A 22,305-nucleotide genomic window follows, 5' to 3' on the forward strand; every position below is an offset into this window, starting at 1 on the left:
TTGATGATATCTTCTTTTATTTTGAGGTTTATGAATTGAGAGTGGCTCAATCATTATTCTTGTACTTGTATTATGTTGAATAAATAAATAAATAAATTTACATACATTGTACTTGTTCTTTGGTTCAAATTTATTAATTATGTTTAGTGTAGCATTGCATTTGGTATCAGAGTGTGGTTAAAATAATCAGGACTCTTGGGTTATAGGGTTTAACCTGTCATTGATGCGTTATTAACAGTTATTGTTTTTAGGTTGCTAACATGCCTCCCGTCACTAGAGGAGCTTGAGGACACGGCATTCCTGAGGATAACTTTGCTGGCAGAGGCAGAGGTAGGGGCAGGGGCCATGGTAGAGGTCCTAGGCACCAAAATATTGCTAGGGATGGTCAATTTGATTAGAATGTTGGGGTTGGAAACAACCAAGATAACTAGGCAGATCAAGCTATGGTACTTCAACGGATACTGGAATGTCTCAATAATATTGAGACTAAAAACTAGATTCCTGGTGGGGGAGCGAATGTTAGGATACCTCTTGTGCAAGGTATTAACCTTCCTATAGAGGATGATCCAGTGGCAAGAGCTCAACTCAAGGATCTTTCCAAGATGAAAGGGCCGTTATTTTATGGTACGAAACAGGGTACAACAACAGAAGCTTCGCTGCTAAATATTGAGCGGTGCTTTATCTTACACTGTTACTTGAGTAACATGAAAGTAAGATGGCTAATTATGCATTTGAGGGGATTCAGTTCCTTGTGGTGGAAACAGGAGTTGGAGAAACTTGGCATTTCTATCTCTCTAGTTACTTGGGAGCTCTTTGTAGAGCATTTCAAGGAGAGGTTCATGTCTGAATATTGGCGTCAGGCCCAAGCAAAGGAGTTCTTTTAAATTATGCAGTCTGGCTCTATAGTGGAAGCTTATGAAAGTAGGTTCTATGAGCTTTAAAAAAAATTTGGGTGGACAGAAAATGATAAGGCCATGATACAGCACTTCATCAAAGGGCTTATGCCCAAGATCGGGGAGGAAGTAAGAACTTTCAGACTAGTGACTATGTAGGAAGCTTTGGAGTGAGTAAAGCTGATTGAGATGAAGTCTGGCTATCATGGGACTTCATACAAAACCAGTATGAATCCACCTACCCTGAATGTCAGTAAGAGTCAAAAGCCTCGACAAAGTAGTTCAAAATCAAGATTTTCAAGTGGGAAATTCAAGAAGAGGAAGTTTGATAAGAACTCCAAGGGTTCAGAGCGACCTAGACCATCTCAACCACCTCAAAGTGTGCAAAGTAATAATCCATCTCCTAGTCCTTCTAGTCAAAACATGGGATTCAAGAAATCTGTTGAGTGTTATCATTGCAGACAGTTAGGTCATTACTAGTCTCAGTACCCTAACTGGGACAAGCCAAAGGTTGGACCTAAGCCAGCTAGGTCTGAAGCGACAGTTGGTGATTCTGCCAAAAATCACCATGTTTTTGCTACCCTGGATCAGAAGCAGGCCGAACACCAGAACACAATTATTGAAGCTTCAGGTAATACTCAAGGTACGAAAGTATCTATCTTATTTGACTCTAGAGCTATAGAATCATTTATTTCTTCTGCTTTAGTTGCATATACTGGAACTCCTATGGTTAGGGAAAGGAATAGATGACAAGTGGAGTTAGCGTCAGGTTCTAGGGTGAACACTGATATTGTTGCTCCTGACTATAAGATTTGAATGAAATCTTTTACTACTTCAGCGAACCTTAGGGTTATACCTTTAGGATCATATGACATAGTTTTGGGGATGGATTGGTTAGAACAGCATCAAGCTGTTATGGATTGCAAGGATAAGACAATTAATTATTTAGATGATTTTGGATCAGCTAGGGTTATTGCTGGAATCAAGAGACCTATCTCCTTGTGGGCAATTTTTGCCAAGCAATTGGCAAGGTGTGCTCGAAAAGGCTCTAGTTTGTTTGCCATATTGGTAAACGACATAGAAGATTCCATAGTTAAAGGTTCTTCTCTCGATCATCCAGTCTTGCAGAGTTTCTCAGATGTTTTTGTTGAGGAGATTCTTGGAATACCTCTGAGAAGAGAAATTGATTTTCGAATCGATTTAGTGCTAGGAACGGAACCAATTTTCAAGACTCCATACAGAATGACAACTCAAGAGCCGGTTGAACTTAAATTTTAGTTGGAGGAGCTTTTGGAGAAAGGTTTGATTCATCCTAGTGTATCACCATGGGGTGCTCCAGTAATCTTTTTCAAGAAGAAAGATGGCTCCTTAAGACTTTGCATAGATTATAGACAGTTAAACAAGGTCACTATTAAGAACAGGTATCTTTTGCCTAGAATTGATGACTTGTTTGACCAAGTCAAGGGTGCCCAAGTCTTTTCAAAGATTGATTTGAAATCCAGGTATCATCAACTTAGAATCTAGGAAGTTGATATTCATAACATAGCTTTTCGCACCAGGTATGGGCACTATGAATTCACAATAGTACCTTTTGGATTAACAAATGCACCTTTTGTCTTCATGAGCCTAATGAACGATGTGTTTAGAACTTACCTAGACAAGTTTGTAGTCATTTTTTTGGATGATATTTTGGTGTATTCTAACACTGTTGAGGAGCATGAGCAACATTTAGAGTAGGTTTTAGAATGCCTTCGTAGGAACAAACTATATGCCAATCCTAAGAAGTGTGAATTCTTCAAATAAGAGATTTGTTACTTAGGACATATCATTTCAGGGGATGGAATTTCTGTAGATCCATCCAAAATTTGGGCTATTGTAGATTGGCCAGCACCTACGAATGTGTCCGAGGTTTGAAGTTTCATGGGCTTAGCAAGCTATTACTGCATATTTGTGTCAAACTTCTCCAGAATATCACATCCTATCACATCTCTTCAGAGAAAAGGGGAGAGATTTGTGTGGATAGAGGAGTGCGAGGTAGCATTTTAGAAACTTAAAGAATGGTTGACCAGTGCACCAGTTCTTGTGGTCCCTGATTCAGTTAAGGAGTTTGTGGTTTGCACTGATGCATCTTTGGATGGCATAGGGGCAGTGCTGATGCAAGAAGGATGTGTTATAGCTTATTAGTCCAAAAAGATAAAGATTCATGAGGTGAATTACCCTACTCATGATCTCAAACTTGCTATGATTATGCATGCTTTGACCAAGTGGCGGCATTTTCTTCTGGGTCAACGATTTGACTTACATACTAATCACCGAAGCCTTCAATATCTTTTCACACAACTAGACCTCAATGCTAGGCAGTGAAGATGGATGGAGTTCTTGTATGAATATGACTTTGAGATTAGATATGTGCAAGGGAAGGATAACGTGGTTGCTGATCCACTTAGCAAAAGGTGACATGAATTATCTTCTTTCATCCTAACAGTGGATCTTAAGGATAAGATTTTACAAAACCTTTCTGCAGATCATTGGTTTCAGGATGTTAAGGCTGTTATGGATAGTGGCAGCATCTTGAAAGGGCATTTTAAGGGGTATTCAGTGAATTTTGAAGGTTTACTGTTGTTTAGAGGGAGTGTGTACGTTCCTGAGTTGGGTGATTTGAGAAATTTGGTTATGTTTGAGGCCCACAAAGCACCGTATTCGAATCATCTGAGTGTCAAGAAAATGCATGCTGACCTTAAGCAGCATTACTATTGGCCTAGAATGAAGAGGGAAATAGCAGATTTTGTGGCTCGATGCTTGGAATGTCAGTGGGTTAAGGCTGAACATCAGCACCTTGCAGGATTATTGTAGCCACATAGTATTCCAGAATGGAAATGGGACACCATTTCTATAGATTTTATTACTGGATTTCCTATTACAACTCATAGGCATGACACTATTATGGTGGTAGTAGACTGATTTACAAAGGTTGCCCACTTTATTCCAATTAGATCATCCTATAATGCAGCAACGGTTGCCAATATATACATGGAGCAGGTAGTTAAGTTACACAGAATTCCTAAAAAGATTATTTCTGATAGGGATCCAATGTTTACATCTTCTCTTTGGAGATCCATGTAGCGAGAGTTAGGTACTTAGCTGAATTTCAGTTCAACTTATCACCCAGAGACAGACAAATAGACTAAACATGTCAACCAGATTCTGAAAGACATGCTTAGGATGTATGTAATGGATAGACAGAATAAATAGGAGTATCTACACTTGGTAGAATTTTCTTATAATAATGGATATCACAATTCCATAGGTATGGCACCCTTTCAAGCATTGTATGGTAGACCTTGTAGGACACCTCTCAGTTGGGATAATTTGGAGGACAGGACTCTTTTAGGACATGATATGTTGCAAGATTTGGAGAAGCAAGTTAAGAGGATCAGAGAGCACCTTATTACTGCTCAGGATAGACAGAAGAAATACGTTGATAAGCATAGAATTAACCATCAATTCTTGGTGGGTGATAAAGTGTTTCTCCGGTGAAGACCGCATAAATGTCCAATTTTTTATGGAAAGGGATCCAAGTTAGCACCATGATTCGTAGGTTTATTTGAAATTCTAGAACGGATTGGACCTATTGCCTACAAACTTGCCTTGCCACCGAGTCTTTCATGCATACATAATGTATTTCATGTTTCAATTTTGTGTAAGTATATATCTGATATTGCTCACGTGCTTGATTGGAAAAATTCTAGATTATGGATGGTCAAATCTCGTTGGAACTTATGCAGATCACGCAAAGCAAAACTATGAGTTTAAGAGGAAGAGAAATAAGGCAGGTAAAGGTCCTATCGGACCCCAATGATGAAACATCTGCTACCTAGGAGGACGCTAAAATGATGAGAGCAACTCATCCATTCTTGTTTGCTGACTTCCAGGAAAAAGTCGAAGCCTAGTGGGGGAGGGTGTCATGCTTGACCACTACTTCAATTTTTCTCCATAGTAGGACTTTGTTGTTATAAATTCCTTTCAGATGTTATGTTTTTATTTTTGTAGAACTTGGTTTTATTAATGTCCTTGGGACATGTGATTATTGTTGGACAAACTTTTCTATTTCAGAAATACTCTATTTTGAGCTTTGGTAGAGGCACTTATGAATCTAACAAACTTTCTAATGTATTTAGAATTAATGTTTGATGTTTCTAGTTTAAACAATATTGTTGTGTATAGACTTCAGGTAAAATATGACTGGTAAAACTATTGAAAAGTTTTTAAATTAAGCTCAGGTTTTATGGTTGTAGCTTTCATATTTTATTGCATGTCAGCATATTGTTTATGATTATCATGATTTATATTCAATGTAACAGTATTAATGTTAATATGCTGTATATTGGACATTTGCACAGCTTTGCTATGATTTAATTGTGATTAATCCATTGGCTTGCGTTGAATTTAATTTAACAATGTTGCTTAGGGTTATGAGTTTATGTACTCGATATTTTCCTAACCCTACGTTGACATGTCAAATATGTTTATGCACTTGTGTTTGATAGGGACTAATTACCCAAGTTGTATAAGTTTAATCAAATCCCATTTTTAAAAAAGGGGATTAAAAACCCGTGGCTGTTATAACATATGTGGCTATTATTTTATTCATATATTATATTTGGTATGAATATTTTATTTCCCTAAAACCCTAATGGGTTTCGAATGCAAAAATTAGGGATTTTCATTGTTAGCAAGACAACTATGGAGGTGGTTGCCGTATGCATGACTCTGTGTATGGTTTCAGTTTCTTTTAATGCATTTTATGAAGGCATTAATATGTCATTTATCACCTGGTCGGCCATTTTATTTTGGTTCAATGTTTGCTAGGTTTTGGCCGGGAATTGGGTCGCTTTACTCTGTGAAGTGAAACACCTATGAGGTGTTGCTGAAGTATAGGCACCATGGTTAGGAAGAAGCCCTATCTTATGAGGCTGAGCTTGTTTGTATTACACACAGCTTGTCATTTGGTTGCATTACTTCTAGTTTCTTCTGTTATTCTCTATTGTCAAAGTTGCTCTCAAGTTTATCGATGTTGGAAAATTGGAAGTGTGGTTTTGACTTGGCATTTGGGGCTTTGGCAGAAAGCTTTTTTGCAGAGCATTGTGTTGATCTTTTTCCATCTACTATATTTCAAGTAGGGGCAATTTCTTACCTTGCTCTTTTTACCTTCTATTTATATTGCACTTTGAATTCGAAATGTATGAATGTAAAAAGTTTTTTTTCAATTTTAAACAGTGTATATCGACACCCAAGCGTGGAAATATGCAGGGTTTGGCATTGTATGTTGTTGAGCTTTGTATATACCCATACTTGAGTGTGGGTATGGAGATTTCACTTTCGTAATGTAGTTTATATTTGGGTTTTGTTGTATATTATCTATGTTTGTGGCTATAATTCATTTATGGGAATGTGTAACAGCATATTGTTATCAATTTCTATAGAGCCGAGCTCTGTGTGTACCATGCCTCTAAGTTTATTATTATTAGTTGTATGCGACTCAGCCACAGTCACGAGTTCGCAGTGATCTACAAACTCATGATTGTGAATCGAGGGCATGGTCATGAGACTAGGGTTAGTTATTTTGTCAAACGGTTTGCATGATATTAGAGTCACAGACATTATACTGAACAGTTTGAATGAGTTGGGGTTGGATTCGTTTATGATTATAGTCAAGGGTTTAGGCAATGTGTTAAACAGCCATTATATATTAAACAGTAGTTATATTGAACTATGTTCGTGAACCAAGACATAGTCATTATATCAAACAGTTCATGTGTAACCATGTGCAATAGTATTGTGTCAAACTTTAGCAAGATTTGGGCTTTTTAACTTGCCATGCACATCTAACCTTATAAGATTTACAAGGTAATTATTATTGTTTCACAGCGGGTAATCGATGTATGAAACTCAGAGCCTATCTTATGAAAATATTTACACACGTGCAGGTGTGATGTTATGCTCAACCTACAGTTTGATGTTTAACACTTTAGTCTTAAACAAATCTTAGATGGTATTTGAGTAGTACGAAACACCAACAAGATATTGGATAGTTGTTGAAATCGAGGGCAGACAGTTGGTCAAATAGTTAGCTTGGTTCTAAAACAATATCGAGCTTATAGGCAATAGTATAACTTTTAATATAACCTTGAAATGTAGTTACAACTGATGCCTGGTTTGAAAATGCACATGAATTGGATTCATTTATAATTGTATAAGGTTTCTTTTGATATGTGGAATCTTGTTAATTGTTGTTATTTGATTTCCAATCATTTACATTTTGTTAAACAGTTGGCTTAAAACTTTAATCAATGTTGTGTTTACTTGATATCAGCCGACCCTGTTATAACTTCATAAGGGTTTGTGTAGGTTATTGAATTTCTGGTTATCATATGCTATTTTAGAAAAAGTCATGACATTCTGTCAAACAGATACGTGGAATTGCATTATTATGATGATGATTGTTGTAGTTTGAAACACAAAATTATTGGAAAAGTTATATGTGATGTTTATTATTATTTAAATGGAATATTCATCAAATCAAAAAAATTATACTTGGCTGATAATTAGAGAATTCATAGATATGATCTCATTGGATTGCTAGCAAGTAAACTAGTTATACCAGTGGTATTTACATCATGTTTCTGAGATAGAAATTTTATGTGAAAAATGGGAATGTGATGTTTTAATGATGCTATCTGATATTTATTTGAATTCAAAACTGTTTTAAGATAGAAAAGAAGTACTTATGATATATGTGTGATAAAATTTCATTTTAAGCAAGAATATCGTATGCTCTTGGGTTTTGTTATCTTGGTCGATTCGGAGATAAATCTAGTTGATTATATCAGCAGGATTTGGATATTATAGGTTTCGTTCCTATTGCTATAATGATCTAAATTTACCTTCGAAATTGGCAGATTAAGATGAGTTACAAATAGATGAAGAATGTAGTATCATGTTGTATATTAATTTGATGTCCATTGCATGTACATTCTTATTATATTTGTTTGATGTGTATTTTAAGAATAGCTATGATGAACATATATCGGTGTGGCTGAATTTGGTTTATCCTATTCAGTTAATAAATTCAGTGATAACTTTAAAATGAATTGGGTGGGTTAATTACATATAAAAGATAATTGGCCTTACCTATGACTTAAACCAATAAGGTTAAGTACAGAGAACAAGGAAAATCTATATTACTTCATTTCACGAGTACAATAGAAAATCCCACTATGTGTTGTCTATGAGCATACCATACACAGATGCAGTATCTTAACACCATAGTGATGACACCTCAGTATATATATGATTCCTTTATTGGTTATTCTTAGTGCGAGTTTAATTTTGCATTGTTAAGTAGATGTTTACTTCTTGCATATTAATTTTGGAATTGCACTATGTTAAGTGGATCAAATATCTGCATTATGGTTATGTGTATGTTTATTCTAACATGTATGCAAGTGGATTACGCTTTTCAACTCAGTGTGTACTGAGCCCTCTTTGTGTTGTGTTGCATTTCTGTGTGTTTTCAAGTGCTTCAAGTTTATTAACAAGTAGATAAGGATGATTGTTGAAGTTACATCTAGAAACAGAATTTGTTACTTGTAGGGTCCATATGTTGGACATAGGCATTTAAGAATGATATCATACTTCATTATTGTATTGAACTCAATATGTATTGGCATTATAATGGAAATTTATTTTAATGATATCTTCTTTTATTTTGAGGTTTATGAATTGAGAGCGGCTCAATCATTGTTCTTGTACTTCTATTATGTTGAATAAATTTTTAAAAAAATTACGTACATTGTACTTGTTCTTTGTTTCAAATTTATTAGTTATGTTTAGTGTAGCATTACAATTGAAGCCTGAAGGAATGTCATTTATAGCCGAATAAGGATGAGATTGTGTGCATTCTCTGTATTTTTTCCCTTTTGGTTAGATGGTTTTTTGTGTGTTTGTGATGGTGATAGTGACAATTGATAAGTGTAATTATATGTTGCTTGAGGTTAAAATAGTAGAAGGCCTTCTCCCAAGAAGTATATTAGGATCATAGGTTGATGTTGTACATTGTGGTTGTAGGGATTTTTTAATGTCGAGGGTAAGCATGTGGATTTTTTAACCTGATTCATCGTCTGTTGGAGCTTATTGATAAACTTGTTGAATTTGTCAAGGTGTAGTAGATATTTGCAACACCTAGTAGTGTGGGATTGTCTACAACCTAGTCCACCTTGCAAACTATTATGCCATGTCTCTTCTATAAGAGGACCTAGTTAGAATACTACATTAGTCTCAATAGGGTCATGGCAAAGGAGATGACTCCAAATTCTTGGCATATAAGGCTCATGGGTTGATGTTACACTTTGTGGTTGAAAGGATTTCTTAAGCGCCAAGGGAAGATGAAGGAATTTCTTAACCTAAAGGCACCTCCATCAGTGGTTAGATGAATTTTAGGGTTTATTAGGTGTCCACTTTCTTTAGGCTACTACTTTGTATCTCCCTCAAGTCCGGTAAACCAATTGAGAGATGGCTACAAGCGTGGGCTTGGGATTTATTCTCTCATCTCTCTTCTAACAGAGGCGATGGTTACAAATATTTCCCCTTTACTTTTTCCCAAATTCCTCTTCTTTCACTTCTAAAAGAGCCAAATTCCAAATATTGTGATAGTGCATGGCTCAAAGAGGATGGCTTGCTAGCTTTTATGGACACTAGTTCCTTGCTTTCAGCTTTGGATTTTACTAATTTGGCTTATATGCCATGATACTACTTGCGATAACCATTAAAGTTATATTTGAATACACTTTTCAAGCATTCTTTATGATTTCCTCCTATATTTATCTGAAGGTAAAAGGTATATTGACTTTATCTCCTGGAGAAATAGAAGATTCCTCAAGAAAATTATATCCATCTTTTTGGGAAGGAAGATTTTCGCACATTTCTAATTACTAATGTAAATCAGTCTAAATCAGTTCCTTTGCAAAAACCTTTTCATGCTTTCCTTAGTAAAAGAGGTGGAGGGATAGCTAAAACAAAGAAAATTAAAATAGAGATGAGGAATGAAGGTTGACTAGGAAAATCAAATCTTGAAGAAGGGACATGTAGCAAGAGTTGATCTAGCTAAATGTTTCTCTTTTTCTTTGTTAATTTTTATTTCTCCTCTTTTCTTCTATTTTCCAAATCTTCTAAATTATGTGAAAGTAGGCAAAATGTTGTAAATTTGTGAAGTGTTAAGAATTCAAGTTCATAATAAATATCCAAGAATTTCCAAAATTTAATATCTCATGTTTCTTGATATAGAATTTAATGTTTGTTCTATCATACAATTGTCTTTAATTTGAAGTGTAAAATAACTTTAAATTTGAAATTCTCAAGGATTCTTCATACTTTGTAGACATATTTTCTCTTTAGTATTGCATTTATTGTTTCCTTTTGTTCTTTAAGTAGCGTAATTTATTTTTTAAATGAGAATTGGTTGTCTTCCTAGCTTCAAATCCATTTATTAAGAATAGTTATGTGATATGTTTATGATGGGCTTTTGTAATTAATAAATCAATCAATATTGGTTCTATAATTATGATAGGATCTTGTAATTAATTAATTGTGTACTTTCCCTATGACCCAAGTGAATTTGTTTTCTCACTTGTGTAGATTGATGATTTTCATTGCCTCTCTGTGGCTTTTGTGGTTAAGAAAACTTTTTGTGTAATAGTGGTGATATAATAATGATGGACTTTTGTAAATAATAAATTATGTTCTCACCCTATGAGTCAAGTGAATTCCTTTTATAACTTGTGTGGATTAATGGTTTTCACTCTCACTACATGCCTCTTGTGGTTAAGTAAAATTATTATGTAGTATTGGTGATATAATTATAATGGGCTTTGTAGTTAATAAATTACGCTCTCAGCCTATGAGATGAGAAAATTCATTTGCTCTCTAATGTGGATTGATGCCTTTCACTCTCACCCATGCCTTTTTTGGTTATAAATAACTATCTTTAACCCTTGTATAGACAAGTATGAGTGAAGTGGGTTATATTGTTTCTAGTGCTTTTGACATCCTTGTCTCTCACATGCACAGTTTGTGTATCAAGTTTATGTATTATTAGCCAAAAGAATTGTAGGGTCTACCTACCTTCGATGTATGATGAACAACAATGGGAAGGACCAATTATTAATGAGGAGCCATTTCCTCCTTAGACTAATATTAGTTCAAGAAAAATTTGAAACTAACTATTGGACATGAAGTTTTGGCTCCTACTGGTCAAAAAATTACATTCCCCAAACAAGTTCTATATATCTTCTCTCAAACCATATGGAATTATTGAGCATGAGGTTTTGGCTCCTTTTGGTCGATGAATTATCTTCTCCAAACAAGTTATGTCTATCAATGCTCTTGTTTGTGCAAATTCATTTACAACTAATATTTAAATATTTTCTTGCCTTCATCATCCTTTTCCATCCTATAAACTCATTTATTTTGTAAATCCCTTTTACCTATGAGCAAATCACATAATGTACAAGTCTATTTTTTCAACAAGGAGTCCATGACTTTTGTCATTTCAAACTCCTACTAAACCTTTGTATACCCCTGCATAGATTTGTCATATCCTTTTGGTTCACTAGCATGTGTTAATAAAATAGAATACAAAGAGGGAGACATCCTTTCAGGAGGTCTCCTTAGCCTTGTTGACTATCTAACATTAACTCTATATTGTTGTATTTTTTGTTGTTGTTGTAGTGCATGAGGGACCATTAGATACGTAACTTTTGTAGTATCATCCAGTACTACATAATTATTTTCTTTCTTCTCGTGTTATTACAATATATCTTTGCACGACATTTTCTCATTGAATAGGCCATCCATACTTGTTATAATTTTATGGTTTTTAAAATCCTACATTTTATAGCCAAATTCATCAATGTCATTTCCAACTTATGTACATTTCTTTGATTTAACTTCCATTTTGGTTCTATTTTTAGAATCCATGTGTGCAAATGCTTCACAATTGAAGGTTTTAAAGAAAGAATAACTCACCTTCTTACATGTACATGCTTCCTATTGAATACCACAACTCAAAGGAGTAGAGGGATCTTTATTGATCAAATAAACTGTGGTGTTTATAACCCCAACCCACATGTTGAAGGGCATCCTAGCATGAAACTGCATACTTCATTATTGTCCTATTCATGCATTCAACTACTCGATTTTATTGTGGAGTCCTAAGAATAATTTCCTACCTATGAATACCATTAGAGAAACAATAATCTATGAACTCTTTGTTGTAATACTCTCTGTCATTATTAGATCTAAGACATTTTAATCATTTGCTAGTCTCTCAACCAAGTTTCTCCATTTTTTGAAAAAATTTAAATGCACAAGATGTCTAAAGAAATAAATACATACTTTTCTAGTTGTGTCATCAATGAATGTAACACAACACAGAGATCCATCAATGAAAATACCTAAACTAGTCCCCATATATCTATATGTATAAGCTTTAACTTCTCATTTATCTTTTCCTTCCCAATCTTTAGAAAACTGACTCTCTTTTTATTTTCATGCACACAATTGTTGTAAAAAATCATATTGACACATCTAATACTAGCTAAAAAATTATTTAAATGAAGGAATTTCACACCCTTTTCACTCATATACTCAAGTTCGTTGGGTCATAGTGTTGTTTCAAAATCTACAATGATAGTTTGATGCTCTTCCTACTCAACTATGGCAACTATTAATGAACATTAACTTTTCTTTATAATAATTAAAGTAGAAGGAACAATATGACTTGTACAAAGATGTAAGGTGCTTACTTTTTTACATTTTGCTACTACTAAGGAACCTTTACAAATATTACATTTGTTTTCATTAAAAGTAATTGTACAACCCTCATCATGTAACTGCCCTATTGAAATCAAATTCTTACTTAGCCTTGGAACATGCCTTACCTTTTGTAGAGCCAATGATTCTCATTCTACAACTTAATCTTTAATTATTCATTTTTTAGCAATTTGACAAGGTTCATTATCTCCTATATAAAGTAGCCCAAAATCCTCTTAAATATAATCAATAAAATGACTTCTATGCGATATAGCATGAAATGAGGCCCCTGAGTCTTAAACCCACGAAATATTTGCCTCCTTATTTTCTACTTGTTTGTCTCCTGATGTGACACCCCAACCTTGCTTCCAAACCCCAAGCTCTCACAGGGCTACCTTAGGTCAACCACTAGACCCACTAGGGCTTCTTCACACCCTATGCTTACTAGGACCTTGCTCAAGAGATCCTAATCCTTCAGTTGGGGGCACACCAACAAAGTAACATCAAATTTCTTCCTAGCCGGCTCCAGTCCACTACTAACCCTCAAGTCCATCTATAGCCCCAAGGGTGCTAGTTCTTCATCTAGGGTTTGTTTAGACTCCTTCTAACATCTATGACCCTAAACAATTATGATTTCATAGGTGCATTCAATCTACTAGGGAAAATACACCAAATTGCTCCAAAAAGGCTACTAGGAATTAGCCCTCCTAAATAGCTGGAAACAAATTTTTTTGAAAAACTTCTTAACAACCCTGCAAACAAATTACATTTATGGATACCCTTTTTGGAGTACTTCAAGATTCTCTGATTGTTCAACCCCCAAAATATCCATACAACCAAAGTACCATTTTAGGCCAAGAATGAGGATTTCAAGTGCTTTATCGCTATTGTGATGGAAAACCACCTTCGAAAGTGTTCCAAGACCTCTCCTTTGGACTGAAGCAAGGTTAAACCTTCTCCTTACTCGCTGTGTAGCCGAATTGAGGTGTTTGCACGTTCAATCCCCTCCATAGCTCATTTTTCCAACTATGATTCCTAGCCAAGTTGCATTTGGCTTGCCTAGGGCATCACTTTAAAAATGCTTTCCATGCTTCCCATGGGCTCTCCTTTGCTGTACATAATGTACAAGGAGTCTAGTTCCAAATCCCAAGAGGCCGTATATTTTATATGGTGGGAAAAGACCATAAGACTCCATTTTTTTTTCACTACCCAGTTCAAAACAGCAACCTGCTAACTTACAAAATAATTTATTCAAACACACACAACTCTTTGTAACAACACAAAAACTAAAAACTAAAATGAAGGACAACTACTACTAACACTTCAAACTCAGAAAAACCTAAGTCTAATTCGTACAAAGCATGAAAAAACACTCAAAGCAAGAAACTGTTGTAATGTAGTAAAAATGCTTATTACAATTCGTAAACTCTCATTTCTCCTTCCTCCAACCTCTTGAAAAGGTTGAGTTCGACCTAATATAGGCTTGGAATGGATGTTTCTAACTACTTTAAGTGGTTGAAGGTCTCCCACAAAGAAGTTTCTCCTTTTGCATAAAAGTTACAAAAGTTGTCAATGACAACTTTTGTAACTTTTATGCAATTTTTGCAATTTTGCAAATTATCTATCCAAACTTGCTCTACTTGCTACCAAACTTTCCAAAAGGCTTAAGATGGATCGAAAACACCTAATAAGGACCCTAAAACACTTGCTTTCCCTATTTGGCCCTCAAAAACCAAAAAATCTCTTTTGAGCCAAATGAGCAATTTTGAGCAATTAGGAGCAATATTGCATTGTGGGGCTCTTCTAACCTATCTAACCTCACCTTAGGACCAAGTTGATTCTATTATTAGACTAGTGATGTGTCTAGCATCACTACAAGCCAAAAATAAGGAAATACCTACGTTTCACGCTTAGCCTACCTAGGTGCTCCTGCACCATCTCCTTCGGTGTTCTTCCAATACCAACAATCTTTCTTCTTATGACATGGCTTCCCCCAATACCATCAATCTCTTGGTCCTTTAGATTTAGACCTCTTGCCCTTTTATTTTCCTCATTATTTCCCATGGTTTCTAGAATTGTTCCCTCTTTTTGTTGATATTCCCCTACTTTCTACATTCAAGACACTGTCTAATATAGATCAACCCTAAGCTTTTTGTATGAATTTCCTCACTCGATAAAAAAACCACCAACGTCATCAAATTTTAGGGCATTTGACCAAAAACAAAGTTACCAACAACCACAACCGAGTCTTTCCATCTTTCAGGATAACAACACAGTCAAAGGAGCCCTAATTTCTTCATCAAAATTGATGATTACAAAAGATAATCGATTGGCAACTGTCTTAAATTCATTTAAATGATCATCAACAGACCCACTTCCTACCATCTTCATAGGAAATAAACACTTCATAAGAAATATATGATTTGGAAGGGCTATGATAAGGCTATGAAATATAGTCAATAATGCAAAGGAATAAAGTACACATAAGTATAACAAAAGACACATATTTAACGTTATTCACCCAATCTTGGGCTACACACACCAAACAAAGAGTCAAATCATATTATCCATCAAAGAACAATTATAGTGTGATACATTTTACTTTATATCAAAGCTTATGTATAGCCCTTTAGGCAATTTACCAATGTCAGTTAGAAAATAGACCCTAAAAGAACTTGATGAGTCAATATAAGGATGATTGACAAGTCAACTCAAAAAATGGGCGAGTTTACTCTAAACCCCACTCCAAATTGTAAGTGTACAATACTTGTTTGATTAGTAGCCTAGTTAACTCTAAACCCCACTGCAAATTGTAAGTGTACAATACTTGCTTGATTAGTAGCCACAAACTGACATTTGAGTAGCATAGGAATATGGAAAAATATAAAATCAATGGCAGGTAAGAAAATAAAAAATAAAAAACCATGAATCATCCTGATCACTCTCATCACTTAGTGATACCCATGAGTAGCATAGGCACTGAGTGTCAAAATAAAATCAATAAAAGATAAGACTTACTAAACCTACTAAGCCAACAACCAATTAGATCTAATTGTCAAAGTTATGGTTTAAAGTAATGATAATAATAATCAATGTATCTAATTTCAGGAAGGACATGTCTTATAAAGGACACATGATAAATAATGACAATCTCTAGTTTTGAGAAGGACACGTCTTGTATAAGAAAAAATGTTGATAGGACAAATGACAAAAGACCAAATAATAATGATTGATTGATGATGGCAAGTTTGATTGAATTGATTATTGACTTTGGTTAAATAGGTTTGTCTATTGATGCATGATAAGTGAAGTGCAAGGTTCTATGTCTTAGGATTGCATGTTGACATGTTTGTCTTGCTACAAAGGACAATTTATTGAAAATAAAATTAAACAAAAAAAGAAATGAAATAACAGGAGTTTCGAAAACTAACACTTTATTGCATTGGATTATTAAAGGGTGTTTAGTTTTTTGGATCTTTAAGTTTTTTTTAATTTTTTGGATTCTCTTATCAAGACTTTTTATAGTTTTTTTTATTTTTTAAGGAGCTTACTTTTTGTAAATTTACAAGACTTTTTATATTTTTTTATAAATTGTAAGAACATTAATGCTTGGGCAAGATGTACTTGTTTACCCCAAGTATCTAGCAAGGTGGTGAGATTATGAATGTATGAATTGTTTGATGGAATGAAAATGGATAGAGAAAGGATGATGCCAACTTAAAATGGCATTCGAGATTATTTGACTCCGATGGACCATCTAACATGTGAAGAACACGTTCTTATTACAAGTCAGGACATTAGACATGATCAAGTAATAATTAACATTGGAACAAGATAAAGGGTAACATTAAAATTTGTAATCATATCACAAGTTAATTCCTTGGATGGACTTACAATTTCACCACCATTTTCTTATGATCATTATGAAAGGACAAAAACAAGGCAACAACTCATGAGAAGAAAAGCAAGAGAAAAAAATACTCATATTTAGAAACAAAATAATTGTATGTAATGTATATGATATTGAATAACATTGAAGATGACTTTTATATTAAAAATGTGTACTTACAATATTAAATGTTTCATTCATTATAAATTCCTTTTGTACACTTGAATAAATATGACATGAATCATGATTTACAATGCATAAATTTATTTTATTTTTTCAAACATGATAAACTTATACTTAAACATGTCATTCTCCATATGCTATTTAAATAATCTGTTTAGAAGGAAGAAAAAAAAATATTAATTATTCAAATGGATTTCCATTTAACCCAATTGTCATGTCAATACTCTTACTACTTACACTTTAAATCAAACATTAGCAATGTCAATGGCAAACCTTGATTAGCTTGTTCGTAACTAGATAGTTGTGTTATTGTTTTTTATTAAGGAAAATAGGTTTTGAAGGGTGCCTAAAACCCTTTACACATCAAAATATTTTCAATTGAGCCCAAACAAGAGATGCAACATACTAGAAGTGGAATAGGTCACCAACCAAAATAATGTGACTAGGGTGGCCTCATAGATAACACAGTTAACTTCTACCACCAAATTACAATTTAATAAAACAATTTAGGACCCTTTAGTCTCAAAAAAGTGAGATCTAAGAAGCCAATCAAAGGAATGTTGGGATCGTTTGTATTTTTTTTTCTTTAACCTTTGTCCAACCTTCCTCCACCAAAGAAGCCTCCTCCCAAACCAAAACATTGACGTCAAGCCCAACCGTAGAAACAAGCAATACCATACTAGAAAGATTGCCCACAGGATCCCAACCCACAGAGGGAGGGGAAACCACTACATCCACATTCAACAACGGACCAAAAAGCCTGGTCAAATGGGGAAGGGCTACAGGCACCCGAAGCAACCATAGACGTAGGGTAAACCAAAGGAGCAGATTCTTTAAGGACAGAGTAATGTTGAACCAAAACCCCAACCCACCAAGGTCTTTTCTTTGATTTCCGCAACTCCGCAAGGCAGCACGCAACCACATGACCAGTTCCAGATAAGACTATAGCGGAAAGGAATGCCTTTATACTCTAGAGTTTGAATCCAAGAACCATTAGGGACCTCAAGTTTGATCTTCTCAGGGAGGCCCTTCGACATATCAACCACCACGAGAATGTGAGCGTAAGTAGTATGAAGAATGTCCAAAGATTTAGAATACCATTTGGAAGTCTCCAATGGCATCTCCCACAGCTTCAAGAACCAAATCCCACCATAGGTGAAGGGGAAGATTCGGGAGCCTAACCCAAAGAGGCATATGACAAAAAGATTCAAATGAAGGGTGGAACCCTTGTGCCACAGTTTGGCCAACATAGGGTAATGGTCCTCCCAGCTGAAGCGACTACACAAAATAGCCCTCTTGTCTTCAGCAACATCAAATTTTACTATGAAAAAACCCCTAGCCACAAGGTAAATTTGGATAGATTCAGAAATCAACGGGTCCCAGTGCTTAGAAATCCAAGCATTAAGAGCCTGAAGGGAAGGCCAGAAGCCTCGAAATCTAAAAAAAGTTGCCCTCTCATAGAAGTCCTTGATCTTATGAGCAATTTCTTCTACAACATCATCCTCCAACTCCAACCGGATTGGATTGCAGACAATGATAGGAATCACACCTGAGGAAAAAACGGAACGATCCACAGTTGGAACCCCCAATCCATGGACCTCAGCTTCGAAAGCGACCACATCCACAAAGGAAGCAGCACAACCACCAGCAACCGAGGCAAGAAACCTAACCCCCGACCAACCGCTGAAGACAGGCCAAGAAGGTGCGGCCCCAACAGCCATCCACAGACCAAGCAGGGAGCAAGAGCGAGCGAGAGCAAGGAGCAGGAGTGAGCAGTGAGACACACAACACTTATAAATTGTTATATATATAATTGATTTAAAAATTAAAATTCTTATTAAAATTCTTACTTATTTTAATCAATAGGACAAAAGAAAATTAATTTTTTTAATTATTTAAAACGATAATTACACAAACTATAAAAAAAAAGGTCAAATTTTAACTCTCCAATGATTGGTATAACAAATTAAAAAATAAAATTGAATAAATACAATAAAAATAGACTGAAATGGACCTTTCAAAGAATCCACAAGTAAATAGTGGAAACTCACATGCCCTTCCAACCATTGAATTTAATTGCTCAACCAACTAGTAAAACCTTCTACTATATACCAATAATCAAATCATACATACAAATAAATCTTAATCTCCATCTCTAAATTGTGGAACATCTATTTGAATCTTTAACTTAGAGATTTGGTGTAATATTTCCGTGAAAGGCAGTATCCATTGCAAGCCATGATGATAATTTTTGGCAAGATCATCCCACCACATTCTTAAGTTTGAGATGAAATAAAATTGTATGAGGTGGTAGTTTTAATACAGTTAATAGAAGCACTATCATGCCATGAAAGTAATGGGGTTGCATATCTGGTTGAGCTCAGATTTCATATAAATCATTGTTCTAAATAATTATTTACAACCAAAAGTTCACAGAGGGTAATATAGTGCTTCTAGGTAAGTTGTGTTAGCGGCATCAAATCACATGTAAACACGTAAAATACTAATTTTTAAATCTTGATATCAAAGCATTGATAAAAAATAAGTCCCTAAAGCAACATTCCTAGCCATTCACTGCTATGTTCATTTTTGGTTCACTGGTAGTAGATAGTCTCAATTTTGAGCAGATGTTGGCTGATTGCCACTAGGGAAGGAATTTGCCACCACATTGTTATCCAAATTCGACACGTCTGCATCATTTCCATGTTGTACAAACTCAGTAGGTGACATGTGCCTTCCATGGCAGGCACACACAATTCTAACTTGACTTTTGTTATACCTATACATCACACCAGAAATGGTCTTTCCATTTGAACCTAATCCAGTCGTAGATACCCATGGCAAGTCAGGTGAATTACCTGTACCACCAAATTTCAGTCCTGGAGCTAACCCTGGCCTTAAATTCCAAACTTCTTGAGAAAGACCATCTGCCATTGGAAGATGGTTAGTATGTTCCTTAGACCGAGCAGCTCCATGCTTTGTATTATCATCTGCAGCCTTTGATGATAAGGATGTCCCTCTATCCGAACATGTCCTTTCAGGCTGTCTTTCATCTTTCATTAATGAATTTGCTGACTCTGGTTTTTGGTTGTCTGGGAGTGCTCTTTCACCAGCTGCTGATATTATACCTAAAGAAACCTGAGATGGCTGAACTGCAGATACAAGAAAAAAACAAGAGTCAGAGAAATGGATTTTGACCAAGGGATATGTGGTCAAGATATAGGTCACTAGCAAAATTCTACTGTAAATAAAATTAACCAGTTAAGGATTAAGATGTCACAGCTAAAATGCTTAGGAAAATGTAATCATCAAGATCAATTATGATATCTACTCTTGTAATTACTGTCAAATGGATTCAAAAAAAAATTAAGTTTCTTTCATGCAAGTTGAAACTTTAAAACAAAATCAACTTGATGCAAATTAGAACATGAAAACTGTATAAAAGTTTTTCTTTCTTAAGACAGTGCAATCTAATAGCAGAGAAAAATCATTACTTTATAAGATCAATGAGATACAGATCTTGAAATCCAAACAAAGAACTAAATTAAGCTAGTCATACGGTTGCATATAGCAAGTGTTGTCAAGAAAAATCAGCAGCGAGACAATCATAATTTTAGATTAGAAGATGCTGAATCCAGGTGGAAACCCTACATTATGCTCTTAGAAAAACACTGCAAAAACGACATTTGTCATCATGCATTTGACATATATTCATGTTTTTAGCATGTAGCCCTTAATCTTGGTGTTACTATTCAAATAATTTTAGTTTACCAAGGATTAATGAAGAGTTAAGTCTATGAATTTGTATACTTCCTGCTCCTGAAGATATAGCATGAGGGGAAACCAAAAAACTAAAATTGTCTCCTACAATTTTATTTTGATAATGCAAAACAGAGAGCCACACTCAGATTTTAAGTTGCAATACTTAATGCATTAACTTTCTATGAAAGGTATCAGGGCCTTGGTTATCATTGCCACTGCTAAAAATGACGAGAGGTAAATTTTCTGAATACTGGGTGGAATTCACAGAATTCAAAGCAAGTATCAATAAGTATCTCTTCTAAGAAAAAGGGCAGTAAATAAAGTGTTCGAAGAAGATGAGATTAACCTATGGAGTGACCCTAAGGCAAGAAGCTGAAGTTGAGAGATTCCAGAATATGATTTTTTAAATACAAGTACAGATGGCTAAACAAAATCCTATTGACATTCAAGGTGGGCCAAATTTATGATGCAATGGAGATATTAGCTGTGGCTTTGTAGCAATTGGATGGGGCAAGCCATACATGGGGATCCATAACCTATCTTGAATCACTTAGGGGAGCTTTGCCTGATTTGCTAAGGCTTTGATTCAATGGGCGGATCGTTATTGAGATAAGCCACATAGTACCAACTAATGTATCATGTCCCTTTTTCTAGCCAGTGAGTTTGGTTCCGCCATTAGCCCGTTTTGCCTTGGTCCCATGGGCAAACCAGGGTTTCTATATGGTGAAAGCAGTTTTTGGCCTAGGCTAGTTGTGGGCTAATTTGGTTTGTTTTTTGGGGGTTTACAGGCACTTACTATTTTTAATAAGTTGGCAGACTGTTCATTCTTGGCATTTCAGGGTGGGACTAGGAGGATCTTGTCAAGAGCTTTCCGGCGTGCTATCAGCCATGCATATCCGAGTCCATCTGATGGGAGATTTTAATATCTGAGGATTTAACAGATTTATTATAAAGTGACTTTATAACTTGAATTGATATTGTTAATGTCACTTTATTATCTATGTGCGCTTTATTTTCAGAAACTTCTCTAAATTGTGGAACATCTATTTGATAACAGAAATAGGAAAGCGAAGAGTCACCTGTTTGTTCTTAAGAGGGAAGACGGAGCTTATTTTCAGCATGCTTGGTTTTATGATTCAAATTTCAGTTTCTCTTTTGGAGAGCTATTTGGAAAGCTTCAACTTTTCTACAGCCTGAGGACAGACCCCCGTGCCAGTAGACAGTGGACACAACCCCATTGTCCGTGGAGATGTCACGCTAGGTGTCTGATATGTGCTTAGAGATTCTTTCTTAGTTTTCTAATCTAACTGTAATACTGTGTTTAAGAGGATATTTTGATAGCTGGTTATTGTATTGCTGATGTATAATACAATAACATATTTTGAGGTATTTTAATGAGCATTTACTACTCCAATGCTGGTTATTTCTGCTGGTTTGTTTGCTAAGATATATGTTTATATTCTGAAAATTATTTTAAGGTAAATTATGGGAAGAATATCTGATTGGAGATGTTACATAATGCATTGTTAAAATATGGTAGCGTCGGTCAGTATGAGAGGATGAAACTGATAACTATGTATGCATGCATGTATACTAATTCACCATGTGAACTGATATACATGCATTCATACACAATCATATATATGATCCAAACAACTATCGTTTCCATCAGTGATCTGACTCTGCATATTTTGCCAAGTATGAAATCTG

At 35.1% G+C, this 22,305-nt stretch overlaps 1 protein-coding gene across 3 annotated transcripts in view; it reads right to left on the minus strand.

The window, feature by feature from the left end:
- Positions 1-19,007: 19,007 nt before the first annotated feature.
- The window catches only part of NINJA (Putative interactor of JAZ), a 133,932-nt gene continuing 130,634 nt past the window's right edge, over positions 19,008-22,305 (minus strand). For 2 of the 3 annotated variants that reach the window (XM_089797797.1, XM_089797796.1), the window contains one exon: positions 19,008-19,985. In XM_089797797.1, the coding sequence (XP_089653923.1) occupies positions 19,447-19,985 (539 nt within the window). In that variant the 3' untranslated portion in view covers positions 19,008-19,446. The remainder of the gene's footprint in view (positions 19,986-22,305) is intronic. The other variant, XR_016355548.1, reaches the window with a different exon arrangement.

Source organism: Cupressus sempervirens, chromosome 8 (genome assembly GCF_028749045.1).
Source record: "Cupressus sempervirens isolate cs-2001-9-10 chromosome 8, ASM2874904v1, whole genome shotgun sequence".
In the NCBI taxonomy this organism is placed as follows: Eukaryota; Viridiplantae; Streptophyta; class Pinopsida; order Cupressales; family Cupressaceae; genus Cupressus; species Cupressus sempervirens.